Consider the following 27,463-nt stretch of genomic DNA (forward strand, 5'->3'; position numbering starts at 1 on the left):
GAGGCATCAATATGAGTTTTCTGCACGTATCACCTGACCAGTTTCCCCACCATCGAGGGGAGCGATGGATGCATCTTATCCATCGCATTGCAAGAGGCTGTGCTCTAGTGCCGATCGTGAGTACATTTTCCATTCTAGAGATCACTTCCACACCGCTATGTGTATACGCATCCCAGCCCTACCATGCTTATGTGCTATACATGATATCCGATGTGGGGGTCTTCTTGCGAAGCATTTTCTGTGCATTATATCAGATGAATTAGCTAACTTTTTATACAGATGACTGTCGTTGTATGGCATGATCTTAGCGCATTGGATACAAGATACGAGACATCCAACTTACCTCGATAAAGATGGCTAGCACTCGTGATTCCCACTCATTTGCTGTATGTATTGATCCATCTGCATGATAACTGAGCTATAAAATGCGAGAGTTGAAGCCTGACTGTTCAAATAGTGCGACGAATGCCGCTTGCGCAAGTCAAGAGTAAGTGCTTTCTTTATTAAACACTTGCAGGCCTTGCCTCATTTAACCCGGGTTTTATAGTGCTCAAAAGAGCGACCAGTCTGTCTGCAATGCCGACAGCTGAACAAAGAATGTATATACAGCCCCAAAGTCAGCAGAAGTCCTCTGACTCGGCAGTAAGTGACCAGAATCGAAACATGCTTTGTATTTGAAGACAAGACTAACTTGACCTCTTCAGACACTTAACCTATGTTGAAGATCGCCTACACTCATTTGAAACAGCCCTCGGAAGGCTTTTCCCAGGTGGTGATCTGGATGCTACACTCCGTTCTCTCTTGCAAAACCCAGAGGTTCCAAGGGCCCCTTCATCCAAGTCCTCTTCAAGGCACTCAACCCCCAAACATGAGCCAGAACGGGCTGAGCCAGCACCAGAAGCTCTCCCACAGCAAGCCGATGGCTTTGACTGGGCTGAAAAAGAAATTACGCTAGGTGATTTGACAGACGGCATGGCCGCGCTGTCTATTAAGCCCGAAGGAGCTGGCTACTTTGGTTAGTCCATTCAATATCCATTATGGATTATGCTTGTCGTTTTCCAAACTGACACATAGATCACAGGAGCGTCTTCAAGTGTCGTACCATTACGAGCACTTTTTGATCATGGATTTGATCTGAACGTACCTGTGCGCTCGGCAAGGTCAGGAGGTGTGCCTCTCAAATCACAGCTTCTGGAAAGTGCCCCATCTGGACTGATCGAGCAAGCGTTCATCGACGCTTTCTTCCTCAATTATCATACCAGCTATCCATTTATCCACGAGCCTACCTTCCGGATGCAGTTTAACGACCCATCTCTACGCCCACATGGTAACGCTTGGCACATCCTCTTAAACACGATATTAGCTCTTGGAGCCTGGTGTATCGGGGATGACAGCTCAGACCTCGATATCACATTCTACCAAGAAGCCAGAGGATACTTGCAGCAGGCATCCGTGTTTGAGACTGGCAATTTGACAATGGTTCAAGGATTATTGCTACTGAGCAACTATGCACAGAAACGGAACAAGCCCAACACCGGGTGGAATTATCTTGGTCTAGCAGTTCGAATGGCCATGAGCTTGGGCCTTCACAAGGAGTTCCCTGGCTGGAAGATCAGTCTTCTACAAAGAGAAATCCGCAGAAGATTGTGGTGGGGAGTTTTCATCTTCGACAGCGGCGCGGCTAAAACCTTCGGAAGACCGATCCTCCTCCCAGAGGACAGTGTCATGGATGCGAAGCAGGTTCGAAATATCCACGAAGAGGTATTTACAACCAATATAAAACATAAAAATAAAGCGGCTATAACTAACACATTACAGGCATTGACTCCCACAACAATAACTTTGCCGGCCGAATCACCCGGCCCAACCATCTACTCTGGCTTAATTGCACAGGCTAGCTTTCATCTCCTTACCAACAGCGTCTACCAACGCCTCATTTCAAGCCCCAGCCTCACCCCAGAAGACACACTAAACCTGCAAAAACCCATCGAAGAATGGTACAACAGTCTTCCATCCTACCTTCAACACCCGCAGTTGCCTCTCTCCATGCAGCCAACCAGCCCAGACCCCGACTCTCTCGCACTCGTGCGCAATCGCCTGCTATGGCGAAACTGGAACCTCACCATTCTGATCTACAGACCAATCCTACTCCGCTGGGCCGCTAGACGCTGGGCCCCACTTACCGGCAGCGGCCCAGGCACCCCGGATGCAGGGTCTGAAGATCCCTTCGAGACGGAGTGTCGGTTGCGCTGCCTCCAGAACGCGCGTCTGACCATCTCTTCCATCTCGGAGTACATGGCGAACTATATGTGCACCAGACTTGGAGCATGGTATATGCTGTATGTATTTCCCCATACCTAATACTCCACAAGAATGACATTTAACATTAAAAAAAAATAGCTACTTCCTCTTCCAAGCAGGCCTCATCCCCATAGTCTTCCTAATGACCGACCCCTCAAACCCTGAAGTCGCCTCCTGGCTCCAGGATATTGAAACCACAAAATCCCTCCTAACCCACCCCTCCCTCGGCACAAACCGCTTCGCAACCCGCTGCTTCGAAGTTATCAACCGACTCCTCGGTCCACCCACGCACCCAGTGCCACAGGGGCTCCCAACCGACGGAGACCAGCTCGACCCCCAGCAACACCAGCAACAGCACATCCCCCTACAACCACTGCCTAACATGATGCCGTTCCCCGAGCAGCTCTTCAGTGATCCTGGATTTGGAAGCCTATTCCCAGGCGAGCAGCACTTGCAGATGAATACGGGTGGCATGGACTTTTCTGAATGGGTGAATTTCCCTGCAGCAGAATGAAGAATGAATGGGCGTAGTTTTGTTGATTTCTTTTATTTCTGTATGTATTTTGCATTGTAGGATGGTGAGTACATGGGAAAATGGAAGTTAGGAATTTCTTTTGGAAATAATGATATAATAAGTATGGGCATTAGCGAATACTTCAAATGTGTCGAAGCAGTCATCTCAAAATGTATAACTAGTTGTACAACAGTTGTAGATAGTTCTCTTCCTCTCCTTGCGCAACACAGAGATTTCCAGTTCACTACCATTAGTCCTATTGCATATATCTAAGAGGTTATAAGTCCTTGGCCGTAAAGCCTATGCATTCTTGTATGCTTCACGCCCCTTAACTATTTCCTTCTGTGCTTTGCGTCGCACAACAAAACTCCACTGTGGATATCTGATCTACCTTATTTACCTTGGTGATCTACCTAGGTACCTTGGTAATACAGTACGTATGCCTTCTACCATTGACCGTCCATTCACATCGGCCGTTCGGACTGACTTGTCGACCCCCGACCCATCGGCCGTTCGAAACCCACCCGCCATTGACGAGCAGCACCCCGGTGCAGCTGGAGAAGACGCCATGGCATCCGCTCATGCATCTACACAATACAACATTGACAATTTCGACATTGACAATTTTGACATTAACAATTTCGAGATCGATCGCTCAGAGATTTATTTCCATAATGTCGTCCCAAAGTTGAAGGGACAATCTAACTTCAGGGACTGGGAGACAGGCCTCCTTCTAGGGCTTAGTGCCAACAACGAATACTACGCCCGCATGCTCACCCATGGGATTCCGATTCCATCTGCACCGTTCTACTACAACACCTCGGTAGATGCAGTTCGTGCAGAACTACTTGAAGCTGCAAAGGCAGTCTCTGGTGAGGACACTGATGACATTGTCATTACCTCCTCCCAAGTCCATACTCGAACCATTGAACTAGAAGAGATCAATGCCCAGCGGAAGGAGAAGTACGACTCCCAGCGTAACAACTGGAGAACATGCAACTCACGAACACTTCTCAACCTTCGAAAGACCCTCGGTATCGAAGCTATCTCTCTTATAGCACAGATAACCGACGCTCGTGAGGTATACCAGAAACTTCGAAAGACATACGCCAGTCCTTCTCACCAACAATCATACGACTGCTATGCGAAGTGGGTTGACTTGCGTTACAAGAATGGATCTGCATCCAACTTTGTACGTAAATTCCAAGAAGCTCTTCGTGAGGTGACTGCAACATCTGGGGCTCCAAGCCAAATGCTTGAATTGTGTCAGTTCAAGAGAGCAATTTTCGAGAATCCACGATGTGCCGCCTTCCTACAAAACCTTCGAGTCAATGAGGAGGATCCCGACTGGATGGACGAAGTCTACTTTGAATTCATCGAGACAGAGACACACAACCGCTTGGTCAACGCTGCCTGGAGAGAACGAGAATGAAGGGTTGATAGTTTAGAGCTATGTTGACTATGGTACTAGTCGTTGGAAGGCACATCACTTAACCTCCACTGTTTGCTCCCAGTATCACTAGTTTCAACAGTTGTAGATAGTCCTCTCCCTCTCCTTGCGCAACATAGATATTTCCAGTGTACTAATATTTCATCTGTAGTCCTACTGCTTCATCTCTAATAAAGATTCACCTACCCTTAAACTAGCGGCCAAGAGATCTACTAATTTTCTTCAGATTCAGTTCAGATTCAGTTCAGGTTCAGTTCAGATTTAATTCAGATTTAATTCAGACCTATACCCATTTTAGAAGGCATCAATTTTATTAACCTTATAATCTCGGTATTTAGACATCTTTAAGCATCTCCAACATTAGTGGATCTAAATTACTGCTGACAATATGACAATATGAACCAATGACAGAGTTATGTGTCGGTGGCATACTTAGTCGCTCGTAGAAGCCTTCAAACAGGATGGTCTATAGGAACCTTAAAGCGAGATAGGTGGTGTGTGGCAACCACTAAACAAAGAAGACTCAACTTTCTACGTACTAGTTGTGTAGAACACAGTCATTACAGTTGGATTTGATATAAAGTGTGTGCAATCCTATACTAAGAATAAATATTATACACACATCATGTTCATCTTTACGCCGTAAGTTATTTGCATTGCACGTTGGCGGTCATGCCTGCTCCAAATGCACATCGATCGGTTTGATAAAATCATCTTCTTCAATCGGTGTTCCGCGCAACTCGGCCTCAATGTGCTTGATGCGCTTCTTTTCTTCGTGGGCGGCTGTGTCGCCGAAAATGAGATCCATATCTTCGAGTGTCTGTTGAAATGGTTAGCATGGTTAGTCTTTCATGGATAAAATGAGTCCAAGCTGGAATAGAGGGTTGCGGAACGTACCTTTCCACGGGTTTCGGGGATGCAGAAGAAGGTGAACGCAAAGGCAAGAAGACAGAAGGCAGCAAAGAAGATGTATGTGCCCCATGTGATAGACTCGAGCATATCAGGGGTGACAAGACCAATGATACTGCAAGACAGGGTTATTAGAATCGATTCATTAGTCTGAATGGGAACGCTGTCACTTACAAATTGCACATCCATGTTGCCGAGGTTGTGATGGAGATGGCCTTGGATCTAATAGAAAGGTTGAAGATCTCTGAAGGTAGAACCCAACCGATAGGGGCTGGTAGTGAAAATGTTGTTAGTTGGTTACTGGAGAATAAATGCAGGAAGAGGTATAAGACACGAACTTACCGAATGAATAGGAGAAGTTGATATCGTAGATGTAGATAAAGGCAATACCAGCCCAGCCGGCGGATTTATTGCTCACGAGCGAGGAACCAAAGCCACCCAGGATGCCGCCCACAATTACCAGGGAGATGCAAGTTCCTGCGGCGCCTGCCATGAGAAGAGGTCGACGACCGACTTTGTCGATAAAGAAGAGAGCGGGAAGGGTGCTAAGACAGTTGACGATTCCGTAAACGCCAGTAGCAAGGAGGGAGGTGGTGTTGCCATCTAGGCCGAGCTGGGCGAAGATCGTAGGTGCGTAGTAGATCATGGCTATACGAATTAGATACAGCTATATATGGATGTGTATGTAGTGGAAATTACATACCATTACAACCCATGAATTGTTGGAAGAACATCACGATGCAGCCAATAGCCAATCGTCTGAAGCGGGACCATGTTGTGAAGAACGACATGTACTTTTTGAGGGTGTTAGCGAAGTCGGATCATAACGGAGGGGTTTGTAACAAACCTGAGCAACGTGCAACTTAAATCCAGACAGGTTAGGGAAATTGTCCCTCGCAAATGAATTCTCTAACATGATAGAGGCCTTTATTTCAAGGTACTCATTAAGGAGAATAGGACTGTCACGATCTTGGCGGCGCAGTCTTGAGAGTGCGTGTAGCGAGTCGTCATCACGCTCCTTCATCAACAACCAACGGGGCGAGTCTGGGAAGAACAGCATTCCAATACCCAGGATGACTGCTGGAACGATCTGCAGGGCGAGGGGGAGACGCCATGACACCTCGGACTGCCCAGTACAGCCACCAACAGGAACATCATGGTAAGGGTCGAAGATAGGGTTTGAAGTTGTACCACCGGAGTACGGGATATCAGGAGCACATCGGGTACCGCCGATATAGTTCGTTCCATAGTCGATCCAGTAGCTGAACAAGATTCCCAGAGTGACGGATACTAGACACAAATCAGTCGACGTGTTATATCCCAACTTTAGAGAACAACTTACATTGTTGTAGAACCACCAGTCCTCCGCGAATCTCTGGAATAGAAACCTCAGAAATATACAGAGGCACAACCATGGTCAGTTGACCAACAGCCAAACCAGCAATAGCTCGACCGGCGAACAGCATTGAAACATTCATAGCAGCGCACTGGATGACAGAACCAATAACGAAGACCACTACTGCCAAATTGATGGACATCTTCCGGCCAAATCGATCGGCGATAGGTCCATTGATCAAGGACCCAGCCCAAGCTGCAAGCAACAGTGTTGACACAAACCAGCCCTTGAAACCACTTTCAGAAAATACACGAGGGTATCGAGCTCCAAAGGACTCCATGGTGATAACACCGCTGACAACACCTTGATCATAGCCAAATAACAGACCACCCAGGGTCGAGAACTGTGTTACGGTCAATAAATTGATATAAACACCTTATGCAAGAGAAGACACTTACCGATGCTACACCGCAGAGAAAGGGATTCTGTAGGACAAGCGCAAAGCCGCCCCTCGGGCTGCTATCTCCAACAGTAGCCATGATATGCCAGTATTCTCTGAGCCGGTGAGAAGGGAAGTTGCTCCTGTTCGCTAGGCTTTATATATAGACGCTTTCTAAGTTAAATATAAGAACTGCTCTCTGCCGTCTAGGAAGACAGTGCTCCGTCTGGGGTTTGGATGAAGCAGGAACACAGTACTCCGAGAGCTGATAGCAAGGCACAAGACAAAAGGCACATCTGATAGAATGAATATCAGCGGAGTGTTCTACTCCGCACAAACTGAAAAAGGAAAAGGGGGGAGAAGGCCGAGGGCCTTCCCCGAATTTGGGGTGGGCCTAACTTCTCCCGAGAGTTTTGATATTGCGGGGAAACCTTGTCAAAGTTGTCGAGGAGTCATAGAATTGGATTTCTTGAAGTAAACACAATATAAACACCGTATTTATCTATTAAATATTAGCAAACACCTTTCTTATTATCGGAGACAAATTCCAATAAAATCCAATAAAATCCAAAGGTCTACAGAAGGTCGGCAATGTCATCTCGAAGCCCCCAAGCCGGTGCGGAACGGCGTCAGGTGGGAGAAATCTTATTTTCGGGCTCGGGTTTAGTCCGAGATATCACAATGGTTTTTAGTTGCAATATGATTAGAATATTTTGGATATATTTTTATTTTGAATTGGTTTTTCCAATTGGGATAGATCACAAGATGAACTCATTATGAGCGAATACCTCAATCAGGACCATTGCAACGGTGATTTTCCACTTTGTGCTGCCAATGTGAAACCCATCTTCACTGTAAAACAACTCAACTTGCGCGGTTATGCGCAAATTTGTCCGGAGATTATCAAATCCAGTGCTAAAGAGCAGCAGCTGGACTTTCAGACGCATGTCATCTGTTGGATAGTGGTTTCCCAAGAAACATCAGGTGCAAAAGAATCGACATCTGACCTTCTCAGAGCAATGTGATAAAACCCACTCTGCTGGAGTCAAACTTCAAGATCTCAAACTTCCGATCCCAAACTTCAAGATCTCCCAACCTTCCCTCCCCTTCCTTTCCCTCCACCCCCACAACCATACACACAACCATGTCCACCGCCACCCCCCTCCGAGTCGGCGTCCTCCTAGTAGGAACTGTGCAACTCCTTGACCTATCCGCCGTGGACCTCCTCTACATGACAACCCCAGAATACCTCAAAGAATGCTCCCTCCCACAACCAATGATCGACCTAGGCCGACCCTGCGAGATCCACTACATCGCCCAGAACGGACCCAACAAAACAGTCAACACGACCTCACAGATGTCCCTCCAATTAACCAACTCACTCACAGACTCCGCCGTTTCCCCAGGGAAATTGGACATCCTGCTAATCCCCGGTCCGCCGCCAAAATCCATGCCGCCAGCAGAAGAATACCTGGACTTCGTGCGCGCACATTTCGCGGCCGACACGCCCATCTTGAGTATCTGCACCGGGGCATTTGTTATCGGGTACGCTGGGATTGTGGCGGGGAGGGAAGTTACGGCGCCGCGGTTGTTGATTCCTGAGATGAGGAGGAGGTTTCCTGAGGCGAAGACCTGGGATGATTCGGTTAGGGTTGCTAGGGATGGGAATTTATGGACTAGTGGTAAGTTTCTTTTTTTTTCTTTTTCCTTTTCTTTTTCTTTTTCTTTTTGGATTCAGGACTCGAATTTGGTTTATAAACCAAATGGATGTAGATGTACATGCTGAGAGACTCTATAGCTGGAATTACAAACGGACACGATCTCGTCGCTGGGTACCTGCGTGAACATTACTCTGCCGCTCTGGTAAATACGATTCTCGTCGCTGCAGACATCCCTTCCCGTCCGGCGGCATATGCCAGTTCTGTAAGGAGTGATACACTGTATGTGCTGTGGCAGGTTATTAAGGCACTTCCGAATGCAGTGATTCAGTTATTTAGTGGGAAATGACTTTGTACTTCGGCTTCTAGAACAACTTCACATCCGACCGACGTCATCCCGAGGAATCTCCAGATGTTAAATTTGACGATCAAAGTACTTTGTTTTTTTTTTTTTTTTGTTTGTTTTTTTTTCTTTTTGGGGAAAAAATAAAATAAAATCCCACATTTAAGTACGGTACTTTTATTTGAGACATTCACATTAATTGAATAAAATATAAATATACCCAATCAAATAAAAGCCCGAGTCCTGCAGGACTCGGGCTAGACTCCGGGGCTAACTAACTATAAGGAAGATATCCACCCATCAAGCTCTGCATCCGAATTGAGCGAGACGATCCTATCCCATGCACAATACCAAAGTACCTACTACCAGGATTCTCGGCAGATCGCGGAAGGGATTGACATGAACATCGGACACGTCGACACAACGAGTTCCATGCAACCTTTTGCTATCATTAGTTGCATCAGAAAGGAATATTGAACCAGGATGAACCCCTACCGCCATTAATGTACCGGTGTCGAAAATAGGGAGAGGACCGAAGATCAGGGAGCAGAGAAGCAGGGATGATAATCCTCTACGGAGTACATATGAAGTGTTTATGGGGCCATCGAGGACTCCACTTTGTAAAGAAAAGACTCGTCGGCTTGATTCCGAAGTCTGGATCGGCGACACTCCTTGCTAGAATTATTTCGGACATTAATGGATGCCCGACAGAGTGGTTTTAAGGCGTTGAAGCAGACGCTCGGTTAGGTTTTATTCTTCCATTGCCGAGGTAGAGGTTCTTTTGTGTATGTAAATGAAAGGAAGAGATAAATTAGGATTCTACAGGTAGAATGAGGACTGGATTTATAGACAAAGCTTGACCCTGCAATCATCCGAATTGGGCTAGATCATATTCTACCATCTGTGAAATATTCTATCCAATAGAAAACAAGGACAGTTACAACGTCTAGCAAATTTACATTCTACTCGTATACCTAAAGATAGCTATGGTTCAATAGTAATGCATTTCTTGCAGTTCCAGAGCCCTAAAAAAAAACGAGAAAAGAAAAAGAACAGAGAACAGAAAAGAAGACCCCGAGGTTGAAAACGATGGAAAAGAAACAATCTGGGCGAGAACGCTCGTACCATGCAACGCGCTGCACCACGCTAAAGAGGACAATCATTGAGAAGAGAAGTGAAGAAGTTGAGGAAGACGAAGGGGATAAGAAAAGGGGGGGGGTAATGTGAACGAAGCCGATCTCTAGACCCGAAAGGGAAGAGGTCGAAAGAGACATGTGCTGACCACAAAACCATGATACGAGTCGAGCCAATTAACCCAGGATGATCATTATGAAGAAATGAGAAAGGAAACGAGATCCACGGCTCTTGTCATGCACCGGAAAGTTTTATTTTCGTTCATGTGGTTCCCAATGGATGGGTTCAAAGTCGGAATTCTGGAAATGGGCTTGGTTATATGGGGAACTAAGAGAGAAAAGTCAATAACGACACCAATTATACTATGAATAACCTCGACAAAACTCACTTTTTGAAAGGCGTCGTGACTGGCAACGAACGACTGAGATTGGGTTTCATCACCAATGGATTCAGGCGAATCTGCGGGCCGTCGGATGACCGACTAGGCAACGAGGTCATCGGTGGCGGGGCGGAGGATGGTGGCGGGAGTTGTGGGGGAGGAGAGACAGGAATCGACGGAATGGGTGCATGGGTCGGCATAGGCGATTGGTACATATCTTGTTGCGGGGACATGCGGAATGGACTGGCGGGGGTTGGCGAGACAGAAGACATTGGAGACATGGGAGCGCCCATCCCAAAGGATGTGTCCTGCATCAGATTGGGAATGGCCATTAAGCTTGAATTAACGTCGAACCCGAGAGCAGCTTGATCCCAGGGGGAGTAGTCGGACGTCATTCCGTATTGGAGGTTAACTATGGGTGCCATATTCAAAGCTTCAACTGGGTAAAGGAGATCATAATGGCCTCTGTGGGAAATGTTAAAATCGGTACCACACTTGTTAACTGCTAAATTAACTCACGGTCTGTATAGGAGACGGATTGTTGCACCATTAGGACTATTAGAGGATAGTTGGTGGGGTGTCACGACGTCGCCTTCACTTCGGTCGAGATAAAGAATTTCGACGCCAAATCCAGAGCCTTCGATCACACCGTCGATCAGTGCCTGGAGGCCAACTTCGTCGATTTCGGTCTTCACTAGGTCTATCCGCGAGCTGCAGTACTGGTTCAGTGGCATAGGAAGGAAAGCCTGGTACCGGTTCGGGTTGAGCTTCATCCACGCGCTAGTCAAGATCTGCAAGGCGAGACAATCAGTTTACGACCGGTAACAAGGAAATGGAAGGGCAAGAATCATCCAAAGGGAAAAAAAAACTTACTCGGAAGTGGGTAATGATAGCATCAGAGCAGTAACCCTCATTGAAGGCCTCGACAAGGAAAGACTCGTCCTGAGCGCCATTTTGGATAGCAGCCTGGGTTCGGTTGAGGACATCTTCTGTGGCATCGACAAAGATCTCGTAAATGGAATCCGACAGGCCGACCCGTTCCAAAAGCGTAGTAAGAGACTTCATTCTCCGAATCTCCGCCTCGATCCGGAGGGTGTCTCGAAGGGCGAAAAGGGTCTCGAAATAACCAAATGCCACAGCTGTATAGAATTAGTATGAAATACACCTCATATCAAATGAAGATGACCATACCTCTCCAGCCACAATTCCCATCGCCTTTCATGATACGGCATTCGGGATGGGTGATAGCAAGCGCCTGCGAGTAACAAGTTAGATGCGAGACACATTATGGTAACACAGGAGGCTCAAGCCACCAAAGCTTACATTTGTCTTTGTAGCTAGAGTTGGATCCGCATTCGAGTAATCCAAGGCGATGCTGTGGCTAGACTGTTTGGTTGAGACAAGGGGGCCCTGTCGACATGGTGTCAGCCATTGCTGCAGATCGGGATAATCGAAACCAAATACCTGGACTTCCGGCTGGTAGCTGTTGGAAAGCTTCTGAAAGCGCTCCATCTCGTCTGCCGAGAGAGCATTCATATTGGCGGAGTTGGAAGAGATTGGGGAGAAAGCAGCTGATAATGAAAGGGCCACAGGAGAAAGAAAAGACGAGGAAAGGGCGTCCCGGTAAAAATCAACGGGATTCTGCTTTTCCGGGAACGGCTGATGAATACCGAAATGATTCCAAGTAGGTTTTGATAAGGACATCGCACACGGTTTGAAGTTGTGCTTATTCGAGATCGAAGAGTCCACGTAGTGGTTATTATGTCAAGGTTTTCTGACGATGTTAGAAAAAAAAAGAAAGAAACTTAACCTGAGGAAGAACAAAAAATATAAATGTAAAAAAATAAGTTGACATACAGATCGAATGGACATTTCCTTAGAATGGGGAAATACGGCTCAACACTTTTTGCCTTGTACGACACTGAAGTGTGTCCCAGCACAGCAGATCGGCTATTACTATCAGAGTTTCAGTATGATGATCCAGACGCAAAACATGCATAGCAGTCAGGTTAAATCAAGCCCACAAGCACCCGGAGGCACCTATAGGAGGATGGATACAAGGAGAAAGATAGGACAAAAAGAAAGGGTGTACTACGAGCCTCTTAGGACAGGCAGTTCTCCCACTCTGATTGGGGCATGTAAAAGAAGTTTTGTGATGAAAAGTCCAGAAGCCAAAAGGGAATATCACAATGTCATTGTGGAGAGAGGGAAACGGGGAAGAATGTCAGGAGTCACCACGGGAAAAAGGATATCAGCCGGTTGGAAACGGCTCCTGATGGAGGGGTGCACGAACCAAAACCAGATTGGTAAGACAGGGATCCCAAGAGTTCTGATTTTCCAGATGATTGAGCGGATATGGATTCCGGAGAATTGAATGGAGATCCAGAAGGCTGTGACAATAAAAAAAAAAAGAAAAAAGAAAAAAAAAGGGGCCAAAAGAAATGAAAATAAAAGAGTTGTATGACACACAATGACAAAAGAAAGAAAAGGGCGGGGGAAGTTGCTTACCTTTCAAGGTTGTATGACCCCGATGAGATGATCAGTGCCGAGTGAGATCGAGAAAATGTCAAAATCTGAGACACAGTAGAGAAAGAGTCTTAAGGTTAAAAAGGACGATCTCCAAAAGTTCTGGATAGAGTTGTGGGAGAAAGAGAGAGATTTGGGGGGAAGGGGAGTTTTTGCGGGGAGAGAGGAGGATAATCGGTAAAGAGGTAAAGAGGTAGAGAAGGAAAAAAAAAAAAGTAGAGGAAGTTTCAACCTACTTGTTTCCCTCTCTAACTATATGGTAATTGGAATATTGAAATTCAGAGAAATGAATTCGAAAAGAAAAAGAAAAAAGTTGTTTAGAGAAAAAAAAAAAAGGAAAAGAAAAGAAAAGAGATAATAATAATAATAATATAATAATAATAACAGTATGAAGTAACGATGCACTGATGCACCGTGCCCCAGTTACCTCCGTCCATACAGATGTCTGAAGATGCTGATCGAACAACACAAACATTCTCGCGTAAAACATCCTTTTCCTTTTACCTAGGCATTTTCCCCTTGACTTGATTATAATAATGTTGTTGTAGTACATCCTTAAGGTTGTACATAGGTTGTACTCCGTACATACTTCGATGTTGTACATTAGGAGGTACAATCCCATATACCCACAAACCCCTGGAGTTAACTATCAACTAATACTATCTATATAGATAAATACAGGTAAGAATAAATATGATGGGATACGTATATTCTAGGTTCTTTATCTTCCCAACTACTCCGTATACATCCATGGATATGCAATATTGATTATATTATTGCCCAGGTATATGCATCGGATCAACTATCAAATCCCTTATTATCACTCCACATCCCCTCCCAATTGACGCTTCGGACTAATCGGAGCTCCAGAATATATCCACGGACTCACCTAACTGGGTATATAACAGCAAAGGCACAGAAAAAAGAAAAAGCAAAGCAAAGAAAAAAAAAAGCAATATATATTAAGGATAAAAGGCCCCCAACGCGGGGTTTGAAAAATCTCCAAGGCTGAGGTCTGGGATATTTCGTTTGATGTTGGCCCCCTCATGATTGGTGCAGCCCCCCGATTTGATGCATACGGCATTTGCTTTTCGTTTTTTCTTTTCTTTTTTCTTTTCCTTTTCTCTTTTCTTTCTTGTCCGCTATTTTCGGGACCGATGATGGCATTACGGAGTACTTGTTTTTATTTGATTTTTCTTTCTTTTTTAACTATTTTACTATGTTGTATTTTTACTTGCATGTTGGTTAGGGTTTTGGCCGTGATAGGAATTGTTTCATCACCCGACCTGGTGCTCGGATATCTTTGATAGGCCGAGCGATTTCTCGAGTTTCTTTGTTGATGTGATTGTGATTTCCACCAGCCTAGGCGCGTATAGAGCTCATATACTCCAAGGAATTCGATATCCAACCTCGGATCCGAGTGAGGCTACTCCGTACATAAGTTCTACATGGGTTCTACATGGGTTCGACGGAAGAAAGAAATCGGAAAGACCTCGGTAGAAAGGCCCCGTACCTGATGCACAATCATGCAATCCCTACTCCGTATAGGAGATAAGGAAATGTGTTCACCTGTCTTTGGTTCTTCGCAGGGTTCCCCTAATATTGCTTTATTGCTTTATTTATTCTTTTTCTTTGTATCGGACTTTGTGTTCCCGGGTTGTAATTTATAGCCTGCTATTACCTGAGTATATAAAGAGGTAGTATATATATATATTTCACAAGGTTAAGCTTCCTAACTGGCGTGAGACTACTCCGTACATCCAAGTGGATCTTTCCCGGCAAGGATTTGGAACTAGGCAGTAATATTCCTACATTACAATACTACATCCTACACATCCAATCCACTACAACATACTCGGTACATCCACTATAAAAAAAAAAAAAAAAAAAAAAAAAGGATCAGAAACATAAAAGAGTTCATCTTATCGTGATTTTAGCGCTGTCAGACCAACTCTAAATAGCGGGTCTGAATTTTTCCTGTTCGCCAGTAAGCCCAAGTCAACAAAGAACCGGTGTGAGCTCTTTCTTTGTTTCCCACGCGGCTCGCATATGCGCACGTGGAAGAAGAGCGCTTAAAAAAAAATCCCTTTGCAACCGCTTCGAAAAGGATGGCCTAGAACAACCATTTGCCTGGCATTTTACCTCGGCCATCCTTACGTACACGGGGGCCCGATCGTATACCATCGTCTCCAAGAATCGATTGGAAAATGGAGCCTTGAGAGGGTTCGTTTGCACGCAACCCCTCACCGTTCAAAGTTGTTTGCCAGAGGTTGCGCAGCGCGGAGCTCCACTCTCCCACAGCTCGCAGCCGCTCCACGTCACTCGCACTCTCCACTACCACCGTTCCACTATCCTGGTCAATCTTGGCATTGAGCTTTTTGTCAAGGATGAGGAAACTGAGAATGTCCAACACCTCGGGCACAGAGACCTTGATGTGTTTGGAGATAAATTGCAGCGAAAACCGGGTGTAGGGGGCAATCAATTTAAGCACGGCCTTGGTACGCATGTTGCGGCTAACCTCGTCGATGTTCTCCGCAATGAAAGGATCAGCCAAGACGTCCGGATGTTTGCTCAGCACATCCTCGTATGCATGGATGTCGTCCCTCTGGAAGGAATCCACCAGGTCGGTCATCGCTGAAATACGGGGGTCATTCTTGTATGGCTTGGTTTCTTGAGAATCGAAGGGGTTGATGTCCGACTTCATAAGCATGGTTGTTAAGACCAGGTATTTGAGAACCTGGATTCGTTGCATCGAACCCGCCTCGTCGTAATTTCGGAACGACTCGAAGAAATCACTCTGTGCCTCCTTCCAGTTCTCTTCGCTCATGTGCATCTTGCCTCCACATTCCCGGATAATGCCCATGATCTTGGGATGGGGCACTGCCGACCGTACTCGGAGCGCGCGCTGGTACAAGGCCTTCAGTCGTTTGTTATTCTTTGTTTCGGCAGACATCTGGATCTCAAGGGCGTAGAGCTCGAGCAGGTATGTTCCTTTGCTGGTGTCGTCCGATCCGTCCTCTCGCTGGCATGCCCGGTGCAGTTCCCGCATCTTCTTGCCGAGCTGGCCATATTGCTTTCGCTCTAGCCACAGACGAGCCAGTTTAATGTTTGTCTTCAGCCAAAGGCGCTCGTTGTTTGTGTTTTGGAATGATTCGAGGGTCAGAGAGTAGAATTCCTCCATGCATTGGTACGCCTCTGCATTGTCGGACCCTTTCTCGATGAAATCGAGCATATTGTTGATCGATTTCTCGGAGTAGTTCCGTGTAACAGCGGATTTGACGTATGTGAGCAGTTCCCGGTAATGTGCGACGGTCTAATAAAGAGATGGGAGTCAGTATCTAGACAGCTAGATCGGTTTTTGGGACATGAGGTTACATCGCTGTATCGCCCGAGCTTGAATTCCAGCTTGATGGCCTGCTTGAGACCTTTGAATCCCCTGTGTTCTCATAGTTAGCGACGGTTGTTGCGATTAGCCTTGGAGCCAACAAATTACCAGTCGCTTTTGTCTTGTTCCATGGGCGCTATGCCTAGGAACTCGTCCACTGCCTCTTCTGGATTGTCGACCTTGATCTGCTTGGCATTGTAGTATTTGTTCTCGATTCCGATGTCACCGGATTCGTCGTCATCTGCATCCTCATATTCGAAGTCATAACTGTGATTTGAACGGTCAGCTCTCGGTCTCGAAGGTAGAGTGTACAAGGGACCAATACTCCTCATCCCCAGAATCCTGCATGAAATCATCATCGTCAGACATCTTGGGCGTGTGATATTTCGAACAGAGAAGAAGGGTGGTTAGGATAGAGAGGGTCGCAAAGTGGTGGGGTTGGAGTGTTGGAGAAGCTGGGTCAGATAACAGCTGGGAGCTTTCCGCCTTGACTATCGTGAGGAGACTACTGACTTAGAACTACTCTTGTACATTGTATGTTTATATGCCAACAATATTAATTCAGTTTGTTTGAATAATGATTGTCTATGCTCATTCAATGCTACACTTGACTAGTTTATTATTATTATTATTTTCCACTTATTGTCTCACTCCATTGAATCACCGGCCTATGTGAAGGAAACCTATCTAGTTAGTTACTTACAATTAGTTAGCTGCCTACAATGTGAATATATGAATTATTCCAAGCGTCTGAAATTAGGTTGATAAATTAGGCCACATCAGAAATGAAATTAAGAGTTCCACCTAAATATTTGCATCCTATTAGCTTTCTTACCTATCAGGGGCTTGGTATGTCGATTATTGCAGTGCTATTAGGCTATCCACATATTAAAAGCTAAATGTGAGCTTTAATATGCAGTAACTAGGAAGAAAGCCAAGGTAAACTTGTATGAAAAAGTCCAAGAAGAGGCCATGTACTCCCTACAGAGTACGAATTCATAGAAAGTCTGCGGGGAGTATAAGCCCCAAGACCTTAGAATATCCAGGAACATGCCCAATCAAACTTATCGTATGAGACTTGTTCTAAAATAGACTTGATTTAACAGACAAACTATCAAAAGGTAAAAAAAAAAAAAAAAAAAAAAAAAAAAAAATCTCTTAGGTGGACCAGAAGGGGGCTGGCGCTATTCGCCGATCCCTTAGGCCCTTCAGTGCTCGATGTCATCGACTCAGCCAGTCCTGGAATCTTCCCCCGACAACAACCTCATTCTTCTACTGTCACATAATTGTTCCCAACTCTTATACGAGTAACGCTTTACGAACCAACAAATAATACCTTGACATACTGTCCATTATCCTCCCTTATCTCCTTACTCCGCGTCTCCTGAATCACTTTGCGCAATGCAGCTGTGCGGCCGACAGAAGGTGGTCCAGCGCAAGATGGTGCTGCTGTTAGTTTTGATCGGAATTTCCCCGCTTATTATTGGCGATTGGTCTGACATTATTCCAGAGGCGATGGTGCTTGCGGCAAGACATCTGCGCTGAATGTGTTTACTCGTGGGTGCGCAATCTCCCCCTCACTCGTCTCGGATGAATGGTAGCATAGCTAACGGACTTTGACTAGGTTCTTCCCGACGGTCTAGTAAGGAATTCTATTATCTTCGGAGCATACTTTTTCAACACAGGTTACTGACTCTAGTTATTGTCTGTGTTCAGTGAGCCTACGGTCTTTGGTATGCGCGCATTCCCCTAAAGTTAAATTAATTTCCTGAACCCGCATCGCTAACATCGGAGAAATATAGAAAACTACGTGCATGGTACATAATTACCCCGCTCTCCTCCCCTAATCACGATCCTCGAAACTCACACGCACCCTAGATATCTTCGTCGACAATATACATGTGGAGCTCTCGTTATGGGATACCGCTGGCCAAGAAGAGTTCGACCGATTGCGAGCGCTGTCCTACGAGGACACACATGTGCTGATGCTCTGCTTCAGTGTAAGCACAATGCTCTCCCTCTCAGACACCACCGGATATAAGGCTAACAAGCTCTGATAAATAGGTCGACAGCCCTGACTCCTTCGAGAACGTGTCGTCGAAATGGATCGCCGAGATTAACGAGAACTGCCCTGGTGTGCGCGTTGTCCTGACAGCACTCAAGTGCGATCTGCGCAAGGACGAAGATATGAACGACAACCCCAACTCCATCAGCTTCGACCAGGGCCTAGCAAAGGCAAAGGAGATTGGTGCCGTGAAGTACCTGGGTGAGTGTTCTTTAATTTATCTATATATGATCACATAGCTTATGTTATTTTTAGAATGCTCTGCGGTTCAAAATCGCGGAATCAGAGAAAGCTTCTACGAGGCTGCTAAGGTTGCCCTCGAGGTTAATGCGGGCGGGAGCTCATCCTCCGATTCTCAGTGCATCATTCTGTGAGGTGATGACTTGCAGTATACTCCTGATACGCACGGTAACCCTCTATGTCTGTGACATTGGCCTTCTTTTACTGGCTGGATATCCATCCTTGGAAGGCCCCCCATCCTTTCTTCCCCCTTTCTTCGCCCTCTTCTTGTCTTTAGTTCCTCCCCACGTTTATCCCGATTGGATTTGTTGATTCCCCCATGCATTCGGTGTTTTGAGCTTGCTTTCCACTTTTTTTCTTCTTCTCCGGAGTAGACAATGTCTACTCCATTCAGACCACATAGAAATCGGTCTATGTTGATTGCATGATTGCATAACTCCGGATCTCTGTGTTCCGAGCATTTCAGCGAGGTTGGGTATTTGACTCCTAACTATGATATATAAATATGATTTTCATTGGATTTTGTAGGGTTGTTTATGTAGTATTTTTGTAATATTTTCTACTTCAGTCAATCGAAAGTTCTCAGCCATCTTCTCACCGCTTCCAGCTCACCGCCATAAGGGTACTTATGGAAAGGTACCTTATCACCCAATTTTACCAATGAAGATACTTCATGCTAAGTTGCTTTTCTGCTGGCAGTACCTTTTCATTCGTTTTGCTCAATAACTTTCAAGGGCTTTGTGTTTCTCCGTCTTTTGTTTTTGCTTGCCTTATGTGGCATAATTTGCATTGTAACTACATTTAGAATACAGCTGCGTACATAATGAGATTCCTTGTTGGGCTTCTTACATTGCATCCTCAACGTGACCCAGATCATTCAGCCAAATTACGAAGCACACCTCCCCATCCGAAGTACCAGCTAGGATACATACATCATCGTACATATAGGTTATACAAGCCCGAAAGCCCGACAGCTGAGCTATCGAGCATGATGAAACAACCAAGCAACATCAACATAGCATTGATGCAACAAGCCCCGCATACCCCGCATCATCCAAGCAGAACATCCACAAACACAAGCTCTATACTAGACATCATTCAGCAAATCCTCCTCCCGAACCCGATAAACCTCATCAATCTTCTCCCCATGCGAATCCTCCCCACATGCAAAATCAGCATTAACCCGACTAACAAACTTCTCCACAAATGCAGCAGCAACATCCCCAACCTCCAATCCCGGAACACCCACACCCTGCAGACTAGTTGCCTCCTTGCCCTCCAGCCCACAAGCCACAATCTGCTTAAAGAACCACATCGGCTCATCCGTGACATTCAGCCCGATTCCAAAACTGCTGATATTGCGTCGTAAATGCACCCCCACGGCCGTGATCTTCCTCGGTTGTGATCCTGATCCTGATTCCGATTCCGATTCCGATTCTGCGATGGGCTTCACCCACACCCCCGGGTCTTCTGTCGTAAACCCTTTAACCCCATAGCTATTTAGTAGATCGATGACACTATTCTCCAGAACACGGATGTGACACCGGGGCGTTAGACCCAGTCTCTTGAGATCCAGGATCGTGTATGCGACCATTTGGCCGGGCCCGTGGTAGGTTGTCTGTCCGCCGCGGAGAGTTGGGTGGTACTCTGCCCTTGCGGGTTGGTTTCCGTGCGGGGTGAAGAGGGAGCGGATTGGTTCCAGGGCTGGGGGTAGGGAGAGAATAGGGTTTGATGTGGAGGGCGGGCTTGTGTTTGAAGGTGGGAGGTCGCGACGGCCGGTGGTGTAGACGGGGTTTGGGGTGAAGGTGATGATTGTTGGGTCTGGAGGCGGTGGTGGGGTTTTGGATAGTGTAGTGCTTGGATTGTTCGGCTCTTGGGAGGATATTGAGCCTGGGGAGGCGAGCTTTTTGTGTGTGAGGAGCCGGGTTGTGAGGGCTTGTTGGATGTGAGAGACACGGCTGAAGGGCGTTGTGTGGGGGAGGTGAAGGTGTGCGAGTCTCATTTTGGGTGGTTTTTTGGTGGTGAGATACGGTTGAGGTCTTTGATGTATGGGAATTGGATATCTCAGTGCATTGTAGGGTTGTGGGAGAAAGGTTGCGTTTTCCGCGGCGTACGAGGTTCGGTTGTTGCGGAGAAGCTGCACGCTCCGATAAGGATTGATAAGCGGCGGCCCTCTTCGATCTCTGTCTATATTCATTGGACACTGGCTACTTCGAGTCTATCTACAGCTAGTTGTATTGATTTCAGTTCTGCTATTCCTGTACAATCATGCGACCCGCGAGCCATTTGACAAGGTGACAATTTTAGACAAATTCTGCCCGAGGGAATCATACATTGGCGCAACATTCCTTAAATCGAAGTGTCGAATTAGACTCGAGTTGGTCGCGGATGTAGTACCAATGCGGTAGGAATCATAGGTCCATTGCTATACACTAATTCATTGCATTACAAACTGAAACTGGAGCATGTTGACCCCAAACTATGAGGAAGCCACGCCATTGACCAGCCCAGAGTCCTGCTGCTCCGCAGGAAGCAGAACCCAGTCGCGCACACCACCCTTCCAATCCGCAATACGACCCTCAGTGACTCTTACAGTGACGACCCGCACATCAGTATCAATGGAAATGCTAGGCCGTCTGGCGTTAGGATCCTGTTGCTGCTGCTGTTGGCCGAAGAGGTTGATCTCCTCCTCCTCGAAAGTATTATTCTCCAGATGGCGAGCCTTGCACCACGATTCCTCCTCCGAGCCGGACTCCAAGAACTGGGCCTCGCCCGTAATGGTAGTCGAGATGCTGGAGAGCGCGCTGGTGTTCAGGTTGAGCAGCAGGCTGGCAAGAGACGAGCGGGTAGCAGCGGGTGGTGGGGAGCCGTCGCGTTCACCTTGCGTCGGAGCCCGCGTCGGTGGGCGATGCGACACCCAGTCGTGGACCAGCAGTGAGACTCGCGGGTTGGACAACAGGTGGTTTGTTTTCCGCGATGCGGGGTTCGTGGTCATGATGATGGTGGGGCGCGGGTCGAATGGGGTTGAGGGGAGATAGGTGTAGGACATCAATGAGATGTGGGGTGTTTTGTCATCGCATGTTGCCAGGTGAAGCTTGATTGGGGCGATAGAAGGTTAATTTGGTGGGCTGGTTTATCTGTGTAATGGTGGTGTTGTACCTACGAAGCGGGAGTTCTTGAGACACGAGATGACCTCGGATGGTAACGAGGTAGCGACGTGGGGATGAGTGGTTGTCGCAGATGCCTCGTAAGAAAGCGGGGGGTTGAGTGATTCAGCCATGTTCTTAAGATTGAAGTACCAAAACACCAAAACAGTAATAGTGAAGTTTAGGACCTCCGGAGATGAGGGTCGAGATCTGCCCGGGGGGCGGTGTCCCGTTACCCAAAGGGTTTAGGTGCCCGCTCTTTATCCGACAACGTCATCACTTCATGTTGGCCTCCAAGTTGGTAGCCTACTTGCAGGCTATGCTCCGATTTACGGCAGTTTTGATTTTATTTTTTTGACTGATTTTTCGGTGGAGTAAGGACAGAATACTCCAGGCAACTACCTTAGTACGCACATATTAGAAGTGATATGAAAGAGCGTGTAGACAGCACAGACAACGTCATGACGGTAGATGTGTCGGATGTTGTGTTATTATTGCAGAGTATACTCCGTAGAGTAGAAGAAAACAGCCGTGCCTCTGCTCCGTAAACTCGGTAGCTCTATGAGTACTAGCCTATAATAAGTGGCGAGCGTGGTTGCAGAAGCCCAATGGTATTTAGTACATCTCGACGAAGTCATCATTACCCACATTTTAGTGGCAGATCAGCTGTAAATTTGGGCAAGTGGTACACAGCCCGTCAGTATTACTCCATACCAAGAACTCGGGGAAGCTCCTTCCCCGCACATAAAGAGCTACCGTTTTAACCAAAATCGACACATGTTTTTAGCATCTGACATTGTACTCGGAGTATTCCATACTGTAATCAATTTACAGTGATTGGGTTAATTCTACTATTCAGTCCAGTATTCCCTTTCGTTACTGTTACTGTTACTCCGATCCGATCGGTACATCCCCCGATCATCGCCCCCTTCTTCAACTTACCCTCCTACAACTGGAGTCCAGCCTAATCCCTGCACTTACATCTCTCCACTCTCCTATCCTTCCCCCTCTTCACTTTGTTTCTACCATCTTCACCTCTCTCACTTGTATCCCTCTTCTTCCCACTCCCTTGATTATATACCGTATTTTCCTACCTAGGTAGCTTGTGGTCAACCTTGGATCCATCATTGTCAAGCGCATTTTCCCTCCCTTGGTCTTTCCACATACCATCATGTTGGGTCCACGCGCAGCCCGCTCAGCTCGATCGGTGACTTCACTCTTGCGACCATTCAGTTCATCCGCCGTGGCCTATCGTTCTCCCTCTATTCGAGATATTACAGCCCAGTCGACCGAGGAGTACCTCAGGCGGCAGAAGGAGTTCCGCGAGAACTTGGAACAGGCTCGTTTGAGAAGAGAACAGCAAGAGAGTCAGTCTGTCAATGCTTCTGCTTCTTCATCTTCCCCTCCCCGTGAGTACGCTCCCACTGCTCCACACGTGAGCAATGCGAGCAGGCATGATTGTATCCGCCCTACTTTCGATGCTGCCTTGACGCTTGACCAGAAAGGACTGGGCTCACTCTCAACGCACCGCTATCTAGGGGATGATCAGCAACAAGAAGCCGCGGCCAAACGTGGCCCTTTGTCCTCGCTCATCTATGGCACCAAGGAGGGTCAACATTTCGACAAGGATATGGAGCGCTCCTTCTCACAGGTTCTAGCACGCGGCAAATACGTCCATTCGATCGTTATGCACGATGTTAAGCCCGACAAGGTTGATGAGTATGTGGATCTGGTGGGCCAGTGGTACCCCCGCATGGCAAGCACCGAGGAGAACCGTGTCAACTTGGTGGGCAGCTGGCGGACGCAAGTGGGCGATAATGATACTTTTGGTAAGCCCTGATCAAACGATCCCATCATTTTCTGTGTGCTGACTCCGACCTTGCTTGAATAGTCCACATCTGGGAATACCAACGCTATGAAGGCTACCACGACTCTCTCCACACGATCTCGGAACACCCGGAGTTCCGTGACTTTGATCGCAAACTCAAGAGCCTGATCAAGAGCAAGCGCACTTCGTTGATGCAGGAGTTCTCGTTCTGGCCCACAACCCCACCTCGCCGTCTCGGTGGACTGTTTGAGCTTCGGTCGTACACACTGCACCCGGGCAATCTCTTGGAGTGGGAGACACACTGGCGTCGTGGTCTTAAAGCTCGTCGTGAGGTGATGGAGGGTGTAGGCGCATGGTTTGTGCAAATTGGCGAACTAAACACAGTGCACCACCTGTGGCAGTTTGCCAACTTGGAGGAGCGCAAGATTTGCCGCGAGCAGTCGTGGAGTGTCGAAGGCTGGGCCGAGACGGTGCACAAGACCGTTCCCTTGATCCAGACCATGAAGAGCCGGATTCTTGTCCCGATGCCCTGGAGCCCTGTCGGCTAAATTGCGAGAGTCAGCTGAAACAATTTCACTTGGCCTATTCTCTAGATCTTGACATCCAGGGAATCTTCATTGTTTTGAACGAGCATGTCGCGAGGTGTATTGACCGAGATCGCTATTACCCCCATACCTTTATTTCCTTTTCCATCGGGATGCATGTTATGGCGATACTGGGCCCTTTTGCACTCGATTCTGTATTGTGTACCTAGGCATTAAGCATGTGTCAATTCCATTAGTCCAATCATCAACTCTCTTATTAGTTACAAGGCCAGTTTCCCCATATTATTCGTTGAGCTCGGATGTCTGAGCAATCTTGGAACGTTCGTGCCCTCGGATAACCCCACTTTTTGGCTCATCTCAACACTTTGAGGAATTTCATTGGCAACGCTTAGATCGCTTGGGCAGAGAGGTGTTACGTAGGTGAATATTGACCTGTCCAGCTGTACACGGATTGCTGAGTTGGGAGAAGAGAAGAATAAGTGTTATAGTCAAGTATCTATATACCCTCCATGTATATAAAAATGAACATCTCGATCTAATCTAAGACCTCACTTCTCTCCGCCGGCAGAAAAAAAAAAGTCAACAAAAGATGGGGACCAAGTGGCCTCTTTCTCTCTCTTCGACGCCGATCTTTAATATCAAATCATAGACCCGCGTCTACGGCTGTTTCTCCCTAACGGAGATCAGATCTTCTTATTCTCTTCTCCTCTTCTTTTCTTCATCCTCTCTTTTTCCCCTTTGTTTTCCATTACCCTTTCCCGGAGATACGTTCTCCGATATCGTTCATTATTACCCTTCGACTTTAATCGCACGCGTTTAATTACGAAAACCGCAACGCGACAACTCAATCAATTTTATACTTGCGGTCAGAACGGAAAACCTAGATAATAGACACCCGCGCGTTCACAGACGCGCAAAACAACCAACAGAATGGTGTACATCCGGCAACACGAATTGGCGAATCTCAAGAACTACAAATATGTTGGAGTCGACCATTCGCCTGTTAGTCAATATATCCTGAAGCCGTTCTACAGCAAATGCGTGATTCGCTGCTTCCCCATGGGGATGGCGTAAGTATACTCCCTCTCTTTACTTTTACTCCCCGGACTTTGTGTGTATGGGTTATAAGTACTCGCGCTGGTGCCCTTTTTTGCATACTACTACGATGGATACAATATTCTTCCTCTCGTCCCATCCAATTCCAGACACTCTATGCACAGCGCAATATGACTGACTCGATTCTTATACTCTTTGCGCGTTTAAAGACCCAATGCTGTAAGTCTTGTCCATCCGACATTGTTGCGATTTCTGGAGTATACAAAAAGATTCTAATCCTTCACTTCGATAGATCACCCTCACCGGATTCATGTTCGTGGTAATTAATTTTATCACCGTTATGTGGTACAACCCAAACCTGGACACGGACTGCCCGCCTTGGGTCTATGCCAGTTGTGCGATCGGCTTGTTCCTATACCAGACCTTCGATGCCGTAGATGGCATGCAGGCGTATGTCTACAATTCTCCCTCGAACAATTGAGTGGCGCTTTACTGATACTGGCTGCGCTTTAGACGGAGGACGAGACAGAGTGGCCCGCTGGGCGAGCTCTTTGATCACAGTGAGTTCCCGAAGACAGTACGAAATAAGAGTGAAGTATGAATTGCTGATTCTTTTTTTTCTACTTTCTAGGTGTCGATGCATGCAATACCGGTCTCAGTGTCTTGGTCTTCGCGGCGGCAACGAACATGGGCCAGTCTTGGATGACCTTCATCGCTCTATTCGGCTGTAAGCTCAGCCTTCCCATACCCTTCCGAACATAAATCGTCTCTGACAATCGCAGCAACAATGACCTTCTACGTCCAAACATGGGATGAGTACTACACCCAAACCCTCACATTGGGCGTGATATCTGGTCCCGTCGAGGGCATCCTCACCATATGCCTTGTCTACATTATCACCGCCTACATGGGCGGCGGCAGCTTCTGGCACCAGCCCATGCTGGAGACCATCGGTGTGCCGAAGCCTAGCTCCCTCCCAAGCCAAATGTACAACCTGCCCTTCACCTATTGGTATCTTGGGTATGGCTCACTCATGCTCTGCTTCGCCATCGGCTCGAGTATCATGAATGTCATGAAAGTGCGTCGCGAGCGAGGCCAGGACCCCTTCTCGCCGCTGTATGGCCTCCTGCCTTTGGCGATTATCTGGACTCTCATTCCCGCCTACCTATACCTGCAGCCGGTGATTTTGGAAAACTACACCATTCCCTTCGGCGTGTTTGTGAGTCTCATCAATGCCTACTCTGTCGGCCGCATTATCATCGGCCACCTCACTCAGACGAGTTTCCCCTACCAAAATTTCCTGATGTACCCGCTCGCTCTGGGTGTTTTGGACAGCTTGGGTGCGCTGATCGGCTTGTGGTCCGCCCCTGTGCTTGGGCATGGTGTTGGGCAGGTGGCATTCACGTTCGGGTTATTGGGACTGGCCGTCGGTGTGTACGGTAGCTTCGTGGTATGTTCCCCCTGATCTTTCCAAATACGCGCGACGATTTGCTGATTTCCATTTCCTTCAGTTTGACATTATCACCACGATATGCGACTACGTCGATATCTGGTGCCTCACAATCAAGTACCCGTTCGTGGAGGAGACTGAGCGCAAAACCGGTGTGTCGAAGAAGACCAAATGAAAGGCTTATTGGCGCAATCCGGAGTGTTTGGTGGGCTTGTGGATGAACAGCAGTTCAACCTCGATCATCACAGGCGAGACAGCTCAATTGAGCTAAGTGAGAGAGAGTCGGGTATCAGTCGAACACTTGAAAAGAGCGTTGGACATAATGATGCCTGGCTAATGACGTTTTCCAGTACATAATTTAGTTTCCTTTCAGCACAGAGCAAGTAGCTCGGAGTGGCGTTCTAGCGATAGAATATGAGAGTTGTAATATTGCCGTTCCAAGGTTGTTTTTGGAGATTGATGTAGAAGAATAAATAATGAAGCACCTGACTGCCTGCCCGCAGCGGAATCCACGTCTCCACACGGAACCAGCGATTGAGCTCGTGCTTACCTCAGTAGCTTACCTAACCAATCCATGATTGGTGGAAAGTTCGCCGCCTTCCCGAATAAGGACAAGCGAGGGCACAAAGCGGCACAAAGCCCTACCTCCACCCAAACCGGTCCAAATCCCTTCAGACTTCTCTTGGAAGACCACCTCATCCGCATCACACAAGGCCATCGCCATCAGCGCCATTAATCAACTATCTCGCTGATCGACTT

General features: G+C 47.0%; 13 protein-coding genes across 13 annotated transcripts; 6 read left to right on the forward strand and 7 right to left on the reverse strand.

The window, feature by feature from the left end:
- Nucleotides 1–353: 353 nt before the first annotated feature.
- Nucleotides 354–2,815, forward strand: N7516_009850 (putative C6 transcription factor (Gal4); the record flags this gene model as incomplete). The annotated part of the gene is made up of 7 exons (XM_057222569.1): nt 354–386; nt 458–487; nt 548–642; nt 705–1,015; nt 1,082–1,761; nt 1,819–2,339; nt 2,401–2,815. 7 exons carry the CDS (start codon nt 354–356, stop codon nt 2,813–2,815), a joined length of 2,085 nt encoding a protein of 694 aa, XP_057069790.1.
- A 439-nt stretch (nt 2,816–3,254) lies between these two features.
- On the forward strand, nt 3,255–4,247 carry N7516_009851 (uncharacterized protein; the record flags this gene model as incomplete). The annotated part of the gene is made up of 1 exon (XM_057222570.1): nt 3,255–4,247. One exon carries the CDS (start codon nt 3,255–3,257, stop codon nt 4,245–4,247), a length of 993 nt encoding a protein of 330 aa, XP_057069791.1.
- Nucleotides 4,248–4,935: 688 nt separating this feature from the next.
- Nucleotides 4,936–7,049, reverse strand: N7516_009852 (sugar porter family MFS transporter; the record flags this gene model as incomplete). The annotated part of the gene is made up of 8 exons (XM_057222571.1): nt 4,936–5,085; nt 5,163–5,289; nt 5,349–5,445; nt 5,517–5,822; nt 5,878–5,968; nt 6,022–6,464; nt 6,517–6,913; nt 6,969–7,049. 8 exons carry the CDS (start codon nt 7,047–7,049, stop codon nt 4,936–4,938), a joined length of 1,692 nt encoding a protein of 563 aa, XP_057069792.1.
- Nucleotides 7,050–7,707: 658 nt separating this feature from the next.
- On the reverse strand, nt 7,708–7,896 carry N7516_009853 (uncharacterized protein; the record flags this gene model as incomplete). The annotated part of the gene is made up of 1 exon (XM_057222572.1): nt 7,708–7,896. One exon carries the CDS (start codon nt 7,894–7,896, stop codon nt 7,708–7,710), a length of 189 nt encoding a protein of 62 aa, XP_057069793.1.
- Nucleotides 7,897–8,093: 197 nt separating this feature from the next.
- Nucleotides 8,094–8,956, forward strand: N7516_009854 (uncharacterized protein; the record flags this gene model as incomplete). The annotated part of the gene is made up of 2 exons (XM_057222573.1): nt 8,094–8,631; nt 8,748–8,956. The coding sequence occupies 2 exons, from the start codon at nt 8,094–8,096 to the stop codon at nt 8,954–8,956; spliced, it is 747 nt and encodes a 248-aa protein (XP_057069794.1).
- Nucleotides 8,957–10,335: 1,379 nt separating this feature from the next.
- N7516_009855 (OTU family ubiquitin thioesterase) lies at nt 10,336–12,202 on the reverse strand (the record flags this gene model as incomplete). Its single annotated transcript, XM_057222574.1, has 7 exons — nt 11,928–12,202; nt 11,787–11,873; nt 11,655–11,718; nt 11,337–11,602; nt 10,983–11,254; nt 10,473–10,928; nt 10,336–10,411 (listed from the first exon to the last, which is right to left on the reverse strand). Exons 1-7 carry the CDS (start codon nt 12,165–12,167, stop codon nt 10,336–10,338), a joined length of 1,461 nt encoding a protein of 486 aa, XP_057069795.1. The 5' UTR covers nt 12,168–12,202.
- Nucleotides 12,203–15,102: 2,900 nt separating this feature from the next.
- Nucleotides 15,103–16,743, reverse strand: N7516_009856 (uncharacterized protein; the record flags this gene model as incomplete). The annotated part of the gene is made up of 4 exons (XM_057222575.1): nt 15,103–16,302; nt 16,365–16,425; nt 16,483–16,641; nt 16,700–16,743. The coding sequence occupies 4 exons, from the start codon at nt 16,741–16,743 to the stop codon at nt 15,103–15,105; spliced, it is 1,464 nt and encodes a 487-aa protein (XP_057069796.1).
- A 1,032-nt stretch (nt 16,744–17,775) lies between these two features.
- Nucleotides 17,776–18,813, forward strand: rho3 (Rho family GTPase RHO3; the record flags this gene model as incomplete). Its single annotated transcript, XM_057222576.1, has 8 exons — nt 17,776–17,825; nt 17,885–17,935; nt 17,999–18,016; nt 18,091–18,107; nt 18,177–18,191; nt 18,253–18,374; nt 18,439–18,640; nt 18,695–18,813. The coding sequence occupies 8 exons, from the start codon at nt 17,776–17,778 to the stop codon at nt 18,811–18,813; spliced, it is 594 nt and encodes a 197-aa protein (XP_057069797.1).
- A 953-nt stretch (nt 18,814–19,766) lies between these two features.
- Nucleotides 19,767–20,681, reverse strand: N7516_009858 (lipoyl(octanoyl) transferase LIP2; the record flags this gene model as incomplete). Its single annotated transcript, XM_057222577.1, has 1 exon — nt 19,767–20,681. One exon carries the CDS (start codon nt 20,679–20,681, stop codon nt 19,767–19,769), a length of 915 nt encoding a protein of 304 aa, XP_057069798.1.
- A 477-nt stretch (nt 20,682–21,158) lies between these two features.
- On the reverse strand, nt 21,159–21,959 carry N7516_009859 (pyridoxamine 5'-phosphate oxidase family protein; the record flags this gene model as incomplete). The annotated part of the gene is made up of 2 exons (XM_057222578.1): nt 21,159–21,773; nt 21,843–21,959. The coding sequence occupies 2 exons, from the start codon at nt 21,957–21,959 to the stop codon at nt 21,159–21,161; spliced, it is 732 nt and encodes a 243-aa protein (XP_057069799.1).
- Nucleotides 21,960–22,996: 1,037 nt separating this feature from the next.
- N7516_009860 (NIPSNAP family protein) lies at nt 22,997–24,201 on the forward strand (the record flags this gene model as incomplete). Its single annotated transcript, XM_057222579.1, has 2 exons — nt 22,997–23,654; nt 23,717–24,201. The coding sequence occupies 2 exons, from the start codon at nt 22,997–22,999 to the stop codon at nt 24,199–24,201; spliced, it is 1,143 nt and encodes a 380-aa protein (XP_057069800.1).
- Nucleotides 24,202–25,128: 927 nt separating this feature from the next.
- Nucleotides 25,129–26,879, forward strand: N7516_009861 (aminoalcoholphosphotransferase; the record flags this gene model as incomplete). Its single annotated transcript, XM_057222580.1, has 7 exons — nt 25,129–25,268; nt 25,464–25,473; nt 25,547–25,704; nt 25,768–25,814; nt 25,886–25,981; nt 26,037–26,704; nt 26,766–26,879. 7 exons carry the CDS (start codon nt 25,129–25,131, stop codon nt 26,877–26,879), a joined length of 1,233 nt encoding a protein of 410 aa, XP_057069801.1.
- A 183-nt stretch (nt 26,880–27,062) lies between these two features.
- N7516_009862 (uncharacterized protein) lies at nt 27,063–27,437 on the reverse strand (the record flags this gene model as incomplete). Its single annotated transcript, XM_057222581.1, has 2 exons — nt 27,063–27,105; nt 27,268–27,437. 2 exons carry the CDS (start codon nt 27,435–27,437, stop codon nt 27,063–27,065), a joined length of 213 nt encoding a protein of 70 aa, XP_057069802.1.
- Nucleotides 27,438–27,463: the final 26 nt, after the last annotated feature.

Source organism: Penicillium verrucosum (genome assembly GCF_028828655.1).
Source record: "Penicillium verrucosum strain IBT 35672 chromosome Unknown utg000004l_segment0_segment0, whole genome shotgun sequence".
Lineage (NCBI taxonomy): Eukaryota > Fungi > Ascomycota > Eurotiomycetes > Eurotiales > Aspergillaceae > Penicillium > Penicillium verrucosum.